The 14,413-nt window shown below is 41.0% G+C and overlaps 1 protein-coding gene across 1 annotated transcript in view; it reads right to left on the bottom strand.

Moving 5' to 3' along the window:
• The window catches only part of GFRA3 (GDNF family receptor alpha 3), a 37,850-nt gene extending 25,054 nt beyond the window's left edge, over positions 1-12,796 (bottom strand). Inside the window, exon 1 of the mRNA XM_075860077.1 lies at positions 12,554-12,796. Coding sequence (XP_075716192.1) covers positions 12,554-12,593 — 40 coding nt within the window. The 5' untranslated portion in view covers positions 12,594-12,796. The remainder of the gene's footprint in view (positions 1-12,553) is intronic.
• Between the last annotated feature and the right edge of the window lie 1,617 nt (positions 12,797-14,413).

Raw genomic sequence — 14,413 nt, 5'->3', positions numbered from 1 at the left:
GTTCCATGACTTGGAGTGTTTCCCTGTCAGACTTGAAAGGGTATTCCCATCTCAACATTTATGTAATATCCACACGATATGCCATAAATGTCTGATAGATGCGGATCCTACATCTGGGACACGCACCTATCTTTAAAACAGGGCCCCGACTCTTATCCTACCTTCTCCCGCTGATGCTGGCCGAGCTTTCCAAGCTACACTGTTTCCATAACTCCTATAGAAGGGGATGGCAGCTCTGTAAACAGCGTAGCACAGTGAGGTACGTTGTTTCCATAGCTCCAGACTTCTAAGAACAGCCAGGGTCGCTGTGCTATACTGTTTCTGTAACTCCCGTTCACTTCTAGAAATGTCAGAGAATACCCCTTTAAAGTGGTAGTGTAAGAGCTCTTTGCCGCATCACTACTTAAAAATATGAACATATTAGATTATCTTTGCTGTGACTGTTCACCCCAAAAAACTTAGTACTGGGAAATAATTGTTTCACAACTAGTACAAAAGACTAGACTCTTTTATGAAGTAAGAATGTTTGCCTCCCCCTAGATTGATTTTGCATTGATACTGGTGTATAGCCCATGTCAGTTGGTCTGGCAGCTGCCCAAGTTCAGCTTCTTTGAAGATGACTGAAGTCTGTTCATTATGTGAGAATAATACATTCTTAGATATAGATGTTTCAGAACTAGACTAGGGAGTGCTCTGAAGACTGTGAACTCTGAATAGTACCATTCCCTTTGTATGGAGACGTTTCACCCTGCATACTCTTTCATCTGCAAGATTTGCATATTTATAAAAAAAATAACGCAGAGCAACAAAGACGAAGATTGAAAAAATAATAAACAAACATAAAAATTCTATTTTCTTTATTACAATTCTCAATTAAATTGGAATAAGCACCATATATGCCATGCAGCAATTCTCAATGTCCTACCCCATGGACAATAAATGTGGAAGCATGATTGAGCCCCCATTGTAAAGTAAAGGTGGCTAAACACATATTTCGGCCAATGATCTTGTGTGGATGAGGGGCCTCCCAACTCTTTCCCCAACAGCATATACTGGGGGAAAGAATTATATGAATTTCAACATGACCGATCCTCTGTTCCTACAGAAGATAAGACTGCAGTGGCTTATTCCCCTCTCCTTACTGGAATAAACAAGGGTGCATGTTTATGGTGGATTCAGGGGGAATAGCTGTCAGTCGATAGCTATCTCATGTGTATGGCCAACATAACTGTGCAGTCTTCTTCTTGGGGGGACTTTGGTGAATGTTTTTAACATACCATCAGCTCAGAATCAATTCTGGGATAGCGGTCTGCAGACGCTTCCCTCTAGTATAGACAGACAGTATATTAATTGTACTGCTGATAGCAGAGACAGACCATTACATCTATATGAGTGATAACATTTCTGGGCTCAGGGGCTGTTTTTAGAATATAGGCTACGTGCCTTTAATAAAGGTTGTGTGAATAGGACAATTCAATACCTTTTGTTAGTAGTGTGGAAAATAGAGTTAGTTGCCTTATAGGCAAATTGTGTTTGGTCTTCTTCTTGTAAGCTCAACCATTAATGCTCTAGACATTTTTGCCTTTACTTTCTAAAATGTACCTGTCTAAAAGCTACCGCAGTCAGCCGTATTAGCTCTCACATGACTAATTTCTGTGTCACATAGAGACACCCATCTACTCTCACATCTCCATGGCAGTCAGTAAAGGGGGTTTTACACTGGGCGATTATCGGGCAGACGAGCCGACAATTGCCCTGTGTAAACAGGGCAGCGATCAGCAGAAGAACGAGCAAATGCTCGATCATCTGCTGGTTGTATAGTTTTAAAAAGTAAAATATTATCGTTGTCGGCAGCACATCTCCCTGTGTAAACAGGGAGACGCGCTGCCGACACGATAATAACGTATGGGGACGAGCGATCGGAGTACCGACCACTCGCCCCCATCTGTAGCTCCGTGTGACAGTGTCTCGTTGATCGCCGCTCGCTGCACCGGACCATTATCGGCCAGTGTGATAGGACCTTTACAGTAAGAGACTCCCTTCTATCTCTCTTGCTGTGCAAAACAAACTTAATTGAATCTAGCCCTACAGAGCATGAAACATGATCAAGTATCTGCGACCAATGTTTATTTGTCCATAGGGGATGTGTCAGACGTGTCAGTGCCTTTACCCTAATTGGCTGACTATAAATGTACATGGTTTTGGGTCGGTTTTACAATCCCAAAAAAATAAAAACAAATGCTAAGAAGCGTAATTCAATAGTTACATCAGTGCGTTTCAATCAAATGAATATAGCTGTCAGCTCAAGGTAAGCCTGCATGAAAACAAAAAGGTAAGACTTGGAGATTTTTTAACAAAAAAAATGCAGCAGTTTTATTGTTCACCCTGAGACACACACCCTGAAAGTTTTTTGTTGAAATGTCTGGAATTATGATTTAGTTATGATAATTTAATCTGCCCACACCATTTTTATACCTAAATTAAGTGGTAACAATTTTTCAAATGTTATTAAGATCTTTTGATCGAGACGAGTTGAGTGTATTCATGCTGACAGCTTGTACAAACCATTCACTGTCTGTGCAATGAGCCTAACTAAACCTGTAAACTGAGTTTACTGCGGTTTGTATAGGATAAACGTTCATGCTAGTGACAGACATGTGGCTATGTTTTTGGGGTGTCTTAAAGCAGCAGCAGCTGCTGCATTTTCATCAACGATTTGTACCTGCTTAGGGCTTAGGATGACATGTCAGATTTCTGTGTGGAGTAAAATTGTTACAATATTTCAAACTTTGGGATATTTCTTATTTAAAATCACATTAATTGGCTCATATTGACTACACAACTCCCTTTTAAAGGCCCTATTTAGTTATGCTGAGCTAATAGAGGAGAGGTTCCTGGATATGAATCTCCCCGTCAGCTAGAGAAAAAAGCCCTCTTGGCTTTTGGCTCTTGAGGACCATTGGAATTTGTGTTGGACTGGGCCCACCAGAGGAAATCACTCTGAGAGGCCATCCTCCATCTATACACAACATGTGCACATCCACTTTTAACCTCTTAATGACCAACCATATGTCTTATTAGGGCATTCATTAAGGGTAGTTATGCCACAGTGCTGCCTTTTTGTGGCGCTGCATCATAAGCCCAGCACAAGTGTCTTGTGGTAGTTAAAGTGGGTGTCAAGCTGTCTAAAAACAGCCGGGCTCCTACTCTAATGGCCGGGATCGATAATATGTGGTCAATAGCAACTGTGGCATCTAAGTGGTTTCAGAGAAAGAGGGCTCCGTCACCCCATCGGCACCTCCGCGGTGCGTTTGTGGGGTGCCGATGGTTTCCATGGCAGCAGGAGGTCTAACAGAGGGCCCTAGGTCAGCCACCAGTGTATGCCTATTAGGCCCTACCTGTCCGTTTTACACAGAAGCATTGCAGTGTTTATAAAAACAATCAAACATTGAACGGCGAAGTCCCATAGTGGGACTAAAAAATAAAAAAAAAGTAAAAAAATATATCAATAAATATTGTGATAAAAAAACATTAAAAAAATATACTTTTTTTTCTCTTGCAAAATGCTTTATTATGAAAAAAATTTAACACATAATTGCTATTGCCACGTCCATAACCACCCAAACTGTTCTGTTATTTAAACTGCACAGTAAGGGTCTGTTCACATCAGCGTTGGCTTTCCATTGAGGGGTTCTGTCAGAGGTTTCCGTCGGGAGAACCCCTCAACGGAATGGCAACGGAAACCTTAGCTTCCATTTGCATCACCATAGATATCAATACACAATCCAGGGTTCTAGCAGCACTGGTCACAGAAATTGGGTCCAGATCCCAGGGATTTGACTATCATCCCCAAACTCTTGAAGCAACACAAAATAGGCAGCACATCAAGTAGTTGGTGTTCAGAAAAGAATGAGCTTTATTAGCCCAAATGCAACGTTTTGGCTCAATATCCTAGAGCTTGAGAAAGGCTCTAGGATATTGAGCCGAAAAGTTGCATTTGGGCTAATAAAGCTCTTTCTTTTCTGAACACCAACTACTGGATGTGCTGCCTATTTTGTGTTTCTTTTCTTCATTGATATCAATGGTGACGGAAACATTGCTAATGGTTTCAGTTTGCGCTATTGATTCCGTCAAAAACACGGAAACCTGACGGAATGGTGACAGTCGACTGAAAGGCTTCCGTAGCCGCCGGCAATATGGCGCCGGCTCAGGAGCTCAGCCGGCGTCCTCAGCGGTGGATGTCAGTGCATGTTACAGCTGAAATTCATCTGTAACGGCAGGAACCGGAGCTAGCTCCGATTCCTGCCATTAACCCCTTAGATGCAGCGATCGAAAGCATCTTAGTGGCTGGCAGCAGATCGGCAGCCCTGCCATGCGATCACAGAGCTGCCGACTGCTGCTATGGCAACAGGAGGCCTAACAATGGCCTCCTGCTCTGCCATTACGGAAGCCGAATCGGCATGCTGTTAGTGAATGACTGACAGATCTAATACGATGCACTATATAGGTAGTGCAATGTATTAGAAAAAAAAATCTGACAGTTGGATCTTCAAGTCCCCTAGTAGGGACCTAAAAAAGTGAAAAAAAAAGTTGGGAAAAATATAATAAAAGTTTCCAGTAATAAAAAAAAACCACAATCGTCCTTTTTCCCTTATCAAGTCCTTTATTATTGAAAAAATAAACCATGCATATTTGGTATCGCCGTAACAGCCTGAACTATAAAAATATTATTTTATTTATTCCATGCGATGAACGGCGTAAAAAAAAACTTAAAAAACAATGCCAGAATTTCTGTTTTTTGGTCACTTTTCCCTACAAAAATTGTAATAAAGAGTGATCAAAAAGTCGCATGTATCCAAAAATGGTACCTATAAAAACTATAACTAGTCTCACAAAAAACAAATACAGCTCCGTCGACTAAAAAAATTAAACTTTATGGTTCTTACAACACGAAAATTACAAAAGTAATTTTATTGTGAAAAAAGTTGTAAAACTTAAAAAAGTGCTATAAATATGGTATCGTCTGAATCGTACTGACCCGCAGAATAAACTGAACATGTCATTTATAAAACGCATAGTAAAGGCTGTATATAAAAAAATAAAAAAACTATGCCAAAATTGCTGTTCTTTGTTCAACTTGCCTCCCAAAAAATAGGATAAGAAGTGATCAAAAAGTCGCATGTACCCTAAAATGGTACCAATAATAACTACAGCTCATCCCGCAAAAAAACAGCCCTCATACCACTACGTCTATGAAAAAATAAAGTAGTTAAGGCTCCAATAAGTCAGGAAATAAAAAATATGCAGTTGTGCAGGCCCGAGGGGAACATTTCTTCTGTTTCAGGAGGCGAATTATCAAGGCCCTAAAATTAGGGTACCAGGAGAGCCCAAACATATCTGATGGAAGCGAGGGTGCCCGTACTACACCAGGACAACACTTCCCAACAAAATTCCACAAACTGCAACGGTGCAGAGTGTGGACGAAAAGGAGGATAAGGACACCATTTATTAGTTTTACACTGGCCTCTGCATAAAGCATTGCTTCACAGCGTAACACACATCTATGGATTATTTTATTGTTTTTTTCTTACCCCATTATTATACCCCCTGACTATGCCCCTGATGTACTCTGCCCGGCTTACATATACCCCCGCATCATAAACTGAAATATCAGTAATATTCCAAACAAAACTACTACAAAGCAAAATCCACGCTCCAAAAGCCAAATGGTGCTCCCTCCCTTCTGAGCCCTACAGTGTGCCCAAACAGCTGTTTTCTTACACATATATGGCATCGCCATATCCGGAAGAACCCTTTTAACAATTTTTGGGATGTGTGTCTCCAGTGGCACAAGCTGAGCACGGCATATTTGCCAATGACATGGCATATCTAGGGGAAAATTAAAAATCTTAACTTTGCATCATCCAGAGCGCAATCATTTATGGAAAAGACTTGTGGAGTGAAAAAGCTCAGTACACCTCTTAATAAATGCATTGAGGGGTGTAGTTTCCAAAATGGGGTCACTTCTCAGGGGTTTCTTTTATTATTTCACATCAGAACCCTGCAATTGTGAACTATTACTTTGTAAATCGACAAATTAGGCCTCAATTTCGCATGGTACTCTTTCACTCCTGAGCCCTGTCGAATGTCCAGGCAAACGATTAGGGCCACATGTAGGGTTTTCTAAAACACAGCTTAATAATTAGAGAGCCTGCTTGTCATGGTGGCACAAGCTGGGCACCACATATTAGCATATCTATGGAAAAATTTCCATTTTCACTCTGTAACATTGAGTGCACACTAATTTCTGCAAAACACCTGCGGGATTAACATGCAGAACACACCTAGGTGAATACTTTGAGGGGTGTATTTTCCAACATGTTGTCACTTCTGTGGGGTTTCTACTGTTTTGGTCCCAGGGGCTCTGCAAATGAGACATGGTGCCCAGAAACCAATCCAGCAAAATCTGCACTCCAAAAGCCAAATGGCGCTCCTTCCCTTCTGAGCCCTACTGTGTGCCCAAACAGCAGCTTATGACCATATATGGGGTATTTCCTTACTCCAGAGAAGTTGCTTTACAAATGTTAGTGTTCTTTTTTTCCTTTATTTGTTGAGAAAACGAAAAAATGTTGAGCTAAAGCTACGTCTTATTAAAGAAAAAGGATTTAATTTTTTTAATTTTTTTTCACTGCCTAATTCTAATAAAATCTATAAAAGCACCTGTGGGGTCAAAATGCTTACTGCACCCCTAGATGATTTCCTAAAGGGGTGTAGTTTCGTAAATGGAGTCAATTTTAAGCAGTTTCCACTCCACTGGTACCTTAGGGGCTTTGCAAAAGCGACATGGTGCCAAGAAACCAATCCAGCAAAATCTGTACTCCAAAAGCCAAATGGTGATCCTTCTTTTCTGAGCCCCGCCAAACAGCAGTTTATGCCCATATATGGAGTATTTACATACTCCAGGGAAGTTGCTTTACAAATGTTAGAGGGCTTTTTCTTCTTTATTCCTTGTGGACATTTTTTTTTAGGTAAAACTACATTTTATTGAAATAAATTAAATTTTTCATTTTCACGTACAAATTCTAATAAAATCTATGAAGCACCTGTGAGGTCAAAATGCTCACTACACCCCTAGATGAATTCCTAGTGGGTGTAGTTTCCAAATGTGGTCTTTTTTGGGGTGTTTCCTTTGTTTTGGCACCACAAGACCTCTTCAAACCTGACATGGTGCCTAAAATATATTCTAATAAAAAGAAGGCCCTAAAATCCTCCACTAGTGCTCCTTTGCTTCTGAGACTGCTGCTTCAGTCCATTAGAACACTAGGGACACATGTGGGATATTTCTAAAAACGTCAGAATCTGGGCAATAAATATTGCGTTGTGTTTCTCTGGAACCTTCTGTGTTACAGAAAAAAAATTATTAAATATGAATTTCTGCAACAAAAAAATTAATTTGTAAATTTCACCTCCACTTTGCCTTAATTCTTGCGAAACGCCTAAAGGGTTAGGAAACTTTCTAAATGTTGTTTTCAATACTTTGAGGGGTGCAGTTTTAAAAATGGGGTAACTTATGGGGGTTTGTATTGTATATGCCCCTCAAAGCTACTTCACAACTGAACTGATCCCTGTAAAAATAGCCTTTTGAAAATTTCTAGAAAATGTGAGAAATTTCTGCTAAAGTTCTAAGCCTTGTAGCGTCCTAAAAAAATAAAAGGATGTTCAAAAAAACGATGCCACTCTAAAGTAGACATATGGGAAATACTATTTAGCAACTATTTTGTGTGGTATAACTATCTGTCTTACAAGCAGATACATTTAAATTTAGAAAAACTCTAATTTTTGCAATTTTTCGCTACATTTTGCTGTTTTTCACAATTAAATACTAGACTGTATCGACCAAATTTCACCACTAACTTAGAGTCCAAGGTGTCACGAGAAAACAATCTCAGAATCGCTTGGATAGGTAAAAGCATACCAAAGTTATTACCACATAAAGTGAAACATGTCAGATATGAAAAATAAGGCTCTGTCAGGAAGGTCAAAAGTGGCTGCAGTGGGAAGGGTTTGAGACACAAAAAAGAATGGTGGAATTGCTGGTTTTTTTTCCATAACCCCTTAAAAAAGTTTTAAAGTAAATCAATGAATAATATGTACACCCAAAATGGTGCCATCAAAAATATACAACTGGTCTCCAAAAAAACAAGCCCTAACACGTCTACGAAAAAATAAAAAAGTTATGGCTTTTAAAATAAGATGATAAAGAAACAGAAGAAAGAGAAAAAAAAAATCGCTGGGTCATTAAAGCTCAAAATAGGCTGGTCACTAAAGGGTTAATTGCATCACAAACTTTGATGATATCATTGCATACAAAAGGCATAGCAACAATAAGGTAATACGGGTTATTTGTGAATCAACTGATAAAGAATGGACTCTGGTGACAAGTTTTCGGCGACAAGGTCAGCTCCAAATGGGGTTTTCTGCTAAACCTTTGGGATCCATTATTGTGTTAGAGCCTGGGTCCGCCAATAAATCCTGGGCCTGGGTCTTCAGGTACCGGCAGGCTAGTACTGACTGGAATCCACTAAACCCAATGACGGTCCACTGATTTCAATGTTTGCTGTCAATTTACCTGCACTGTAAGCATTTATATTTTGTCGTCGTCGTCCCCCCATAGACAGCAGCTGATTTCAGAAATAAAGGAAGAATAATCATTCAGTCTATTATTACGCCAGTACAAGGGGAGGGGTGTCTGCGGGTAAAATGTAAAACTGGCATCTATATGTCATATTACTGTATTCTTTAATTAGCCATCTCTGCAAGTGCCATGTTCAACATGACCCCGTGCTATGAGGAATCTAGTCCTCAATTATCTTCCCTTTTTATAGTGGATGTCTTAGTAATATATTGGCTAGAAATTCCAGGATATGTGTGAAATATTAATGTTATAACTAGTTTCATAATGACTTTGTGCAGAGTTGTAACCTGCTCTGGGCAACCCAGGGCACAGGCAATTCAAGACGTGGCCACCCTCTTTCCAAGGAAAGAAATGTTAAAGAAAGACAAATTCAGAAATGCAACTCTAAATATTTCAGTCCCACCAATTTCAATAGAAGCAACGAAGCTAAAAGCCTGGGATCCTATATTTTATCAAGTCGACTACGCTATTTTTTTTCCGTTAAACCTTATGGAACGGCTAAAAAGGGAAACCATTCGCAACGGAAGCATTACCATTGAAATCAATGGTAATGCAAATAGAAGCTATGGTTTCCGTCTGGTTTTCTGTTCATCTGTCCCTCTGACGGAATGGATGAATGGAAACCCCAAACGGAACCCAAAGCTGGTGTGAACGAGGCCTTAAAAGTAGTTATTCAGTAATGGGCATATATACTGTAAGCTGGGTAGTGTTACTATAACAAGTATATACCAATAAAGTATATAGTAACTATACGATAACAAGGACAATAGCAAGGTAAAATTGGAGTGGGGCCTAAAAACCGGTAAAGGCAATTATATTTCATAACAGCCGTATTACACCCTTGATATCATGCTATGAGTACACGTGAATGTTGCCCCTGCTTAGTATGTTCACTGCTTCTTCATACACTAGAAAACCATCAATAATACATGATACAGCATTATGAGCAAGTAAAGTGGTTTTTCCAAGTAGAATTCACTTTGCCCTTCATATTTAATTGCTGGTGATGTCATTTACTATGTGAAATGAATTCTTCCTTCATAATGTAGCAATACAATGTCAAGGAGCGGGGGGGGGGGGGGGCATGTATTTCCAAGCAGTACTGATCTTTCCACTACTGCTTTACCATTCATGTCATTCACTGTACAGCTAATCCAAAAATGTAATCTAACCTACACAACACAAGTAATGCAAACTAACTACAATACGGTCAATAGCACATTGTACATTAAAGAGGATCTGTCACTAGTTTATTAAAGGGTAACTAAACGTAGAAAAGCCAAACAGAAATTAAGCGACCCAGCGGTCACACCAGCACTTCTGCCGCTTCGTTTTAGCGGGGGTCTCAGTGCTCAAGCCCCCAGCGATCAAAACTTCTGACATGTCACTATGACATGTCAGAAGGATGTTAAACGTTTAGTTACCCTTTGATTCCCTATCTCCTAACTAATGTAATAGGCGCTTTGCTGCTGATAACTACAGTGCGATTTAAAAAAAAAAGTAAAACGCTCATCATATGTCACCAGAACCGCTGTTCTAGGTCATCCACAGCCGGAGATATGGCTATTTGAAGTGATCACCCTTCCCTCCAGCCGCAGTCTCTCACACTGTGTGAAGCAGCTTCATGCTGATAGGACAGCGTCAGAGGCTGTGGGGTGCCGCCACCTCAGGAGAATCGCTGGTGTTGATGCCCATTTATCAAGTATAGCCTCATTTGCATATTTAGAAAAAAAAGCTCATACATTTTTAAATAATAAAGGTTTTGGGACACAATTTTGACTAGCATTATCAGTGTGACAGCGCCTATTGGATTAGCTAGGAGATTGGGAAATTCTAAACTAGTGACAGATCCTCTTTCTACCTAAATGAAATGCTTAGACCCTCACAAGGGATACAAGTCTACAAGGGATACAGAACACTACAAAGCATCTGAACACCTTCAGCAAATTTCTTTAAAAGGATTTTAAAGAAAATGTCAGCGACCCAACCAATTCCAAGAATGAGGGTGCCTAGACCCCTCTCCCTGCAGAGAAGTGGTGGTGTATATTCTTTATTAAAGAGACAGAAAAAAAAGCCAAACACGCTCCTAGACAGAAAGTCAGATTGACACTGCATATGGGTTCACTTCTCTGCCAGTAACTTAACTGGGCACCCCTTGGGGTTTGGTGAATGCACCACCCTCTCTACTCCCGTCACGGCACCAACATGAGCAAATAAATTCAGATTATACTGGAAATACATACCAGAGGGAGGGCTGCCTTATACGTTGCATGCACAATACAGTTTACAATTGTGATCATTCTAACGTATATTGTCAATGAAAACAATAAAATGGCATGTTATATCCAATACATGTTATATTTTAATATGTTATAGAATAATAAACACATGTATCAATAGACCATACTGGTATTATTTATATATATATATATTCCTACTTGAAGATGTTAATGATTATTATATTGTCTTTATTATATTGACATTAACTATCAATAGATCTATGATGAGCTGACCATACACATAAGATAACTGTCGGCAAAATGCTATCTTCCCCGACTAAACATTCGTGCTTAGAAAGAGCAATCATGCACGTTTAGGGGCGATAAGCAGCTGATTCGACGCCGCTTATCAGTCAAAAACAAAGGTTCAGACAAGTTCAAGTACAAGAAGCTGCTCCTTGTTTCTCCCGAAGGCACAATTTGGTAGACAGTCAATTTACTTCCCCTGCATTTCGGCAATGAGTGAATTTCCTATTACATCTGTATTTGCCACTGATAAGACAAAGGACACTGAATGTTGGGTCCACATTTTAGTCTCCATTGTCTTTCATACATGTAAAAGGACATTTTTTTTATGTCAGCAAAACGCCTGAAAATCATATTTTCTGAATTTCGTTCATCTCTAGTCAGCAGGATCCGTCAACATTTGTCTAATGTGTATGACAAGCCTAAAGCTTGCCGTAGTCATGAAGTCAGCCGGTACCCACAGTTTATCATTTTTCCATCTGACATCTTTGTGCATGTTTGTAATACTATCGGACAAAAGTATTGATGGACGACCATCTAAGAGCCGGTTTCCAACATGGACAGTTTATAGTTTTCACTAAACAAGCATGGCAGTAGATTACGGCTAAAGGATTACAGGACTTATAGTCACGCAACAGCTGGAGCCACAAATGCTACAAATAGTCTATTCAAACACAGTCTAAAATATAACAATAAAAAAGAAAGATAAGCAACATATGTGATGAGATAACAAAGAAACCAATGGCGTCTGTGAACCCTATAAAATGCCCTATTACATTAGAGACCTGGTCTAGATCCACCTATTTCCTTAGTATAAGACCCACAAAGAGCCACTGAGTGTATGGGACAAGGCATGTCGACTCCAAGAGCTAGCCCAGATGTAAAGATAACAGCTGCTCTGACCGTAACTTAGTGGTTGGAGCGAGATTCTTTACGGTAAAAGCCTACTTTTATATGAAACTCCATCTCTTGCTCTCAATGTTGATGATGGGTAGTAGTACATAAAGAGACAGTCACTTATACCCAGTACAACCAGTATGTGCTAGATGGGTGAAGTAAACACTGTAAGGTCTGAGGAAGGAGCTGTTCCCAAGTACTGGGCAACACTGGCAGGGAGGCATGTGCCCATCACACGAATACTGGTGATAATTGACAAGTCTATAGAGAGATGAAAGTCCTATATAACAGTCTAGTCTTCATTGTCGCCCCATTGTGCTGTCATAGTACACAACACCTGTACAGCACCGAACAATACAGCGCTGCCCCCGGAGCTGAATAAGGTTGGACCTCGCCGTCCCTAGTGACAAATAGTTCATAGAAAATAGACATTTACCCGCGTTCACAAAGACCAGGATGACCCCCAAACACCTCATGATGGAGTTCTCTGTCACACTCAGCAGAAGTTAACATCCAGGGACTATGCCAGCAGCAGCTCCATCCCCAGCCAGTCCTCCAGGATGATGGGAGTTGTGATAGTCTGTCCGTCACTTTGGTTCTTGTACTAGTGAAATGAGTTACGAGCCTCCTCTCCCGGGCTGTGACGGAGCAGTGATTGAGCTATGTACTAAGTGCAGCCGAGAAGCTGCCGAGCGCTCTCCTCCCCGTGTGCCCCGCCCCCTCCGGCCCCTGAACCGGTCGCCTGAGCGCTGCTGCTCTGTGGTGACACACGACGCTATTTTTGCTCATTATATTGCGCACACACAGACTGTGATGTTGTTGCTTTTTACTTACTCCAGCAAACAACCACTCATTGTTCCTAAAGTGAACATGTGATGAGGTAATATGGCCCGGTGGAGATGGTTACAGAACAGATTTTTGTCTTTCTATCAGACTTGCAACTATCACAATTTGAGCTATGTCAGAACTTTGTGATAGTCGCAATGTCACTTGTGATTATTTAAACTAAAGCCAAATTTTGATGCCGTTTTTATGCAGTTTTTGGCTCCGTTTTTTTGAGCCAAACAAAGAAGTGGAGACAAAAGATAGGAGATGTATCATTTCTTTATATCTTTCCTTCCATTTGGATTCACTTCTGGCTTTGGCTCAAAGAACTGAGCCAAAAACTGCGTGTGTGTGATCCTGGCCTTAGGGAAGAATAAGGCCTGGGCTACACAGAGACTTTTTGTAGCGCAACTAACTGATACAGCTGCAGTCCAAAGGAATCCATTGAGTTGTATCAATCGTGGGCTGCAGCTGTCCTATCACTCCATAGTTAAAATCAATAAGCACTACAAATACGTACAGTGTATCCCTGGCCTCAAAGGCGCATGGCGACTGCAACTTTACCACAATTTTTAATCGGCCGCATAGTCCCTGCTGAAAGAAATAAAAATAATTTACAAGCCCGGTTATGGGAGAAGGTCTTCTTATGTCAGCCGACTCAGAGGGCAATTGATGTGTCAGAAATGGGACAATGGTAGATCGTTCTTGAGGCACCGGTAATTCTGGGTAATCTTTCATGGTTGGGAGCGGAGGGTACACAATTGGGTCTGTCTCTGCAGGGTCTATCTTAAGCATTGTTTGACAATATGAGAAAGCCTGTCTGGAACAACCACCCTTAATATATTCCGCAAGGCAGGGGCATAGCTAGAGGCTCATGGGCCCCGATGCATAGGTTCTTCTTTGGGGCCCCCCCCCCCCTAACTTCTAATGGCCGATGGCCCGCAGCATTCAGCTACATCGCTGGGTCTCCTAAGTGACCCAACAATGCAGCACTAGCAGCCAGGTGCGTCGCTAAGGTCTTAAAATGTCTGGGGAAGTAGCCCCAATACATATGCCCCCCCCCAAAAAAAAGTGTGTATGTACATGTGTATATAGGCGACAGCATATCTATAGAACTACGACCCTATAGCTATGGATAGGATTAGCCCAGCTCGCTGATATCGCGGCTCCAGTGCTGGACGCAGGAAAGGTAAGAATAATTGTTTTGCTTTTTTATGTTACTAATTATTTATGTGTGTTTGTGTTTTTTTCTACAAGTTTGGATGTTGGTCCCCCCCCCCCCCCATTTTTGATAACCAGCCAGATACAACATAGCAGCAGCAGGCAGCATTACCAGGGTGGGAAGGGCCACTGTGTTTAGCTTTTCCCAGCCTAATAACACCAGCCTGCGGCCGCCCCAGTACCCGAATATTACTACAGACGATCCGGTACTGGATCTTACCCGGCTCTTCCCGGCACCCCTGGTGGTGGT

The sequence above is a fragment of the Rhinoderma darwinii genome, chromosome 3, assembly GCF_050947455.1.
Source record: "Rhinoderma darwinii isolate aRhiDar2 chromosome 3, aRhiDar2.hap1, whole genome shotgun sequence".
NCBI classification, from domain to species: Eukaryota; Metazoa; Chordata; class Amphibia; order Anura; family Rhinodermatidae; genus Rhinoderma; species Rhinoderma darwinii.
Note: the sequence above shows the minus strand (reverse complement) of the source record. Positions and strands in the feature narration are given on the sequence as shown.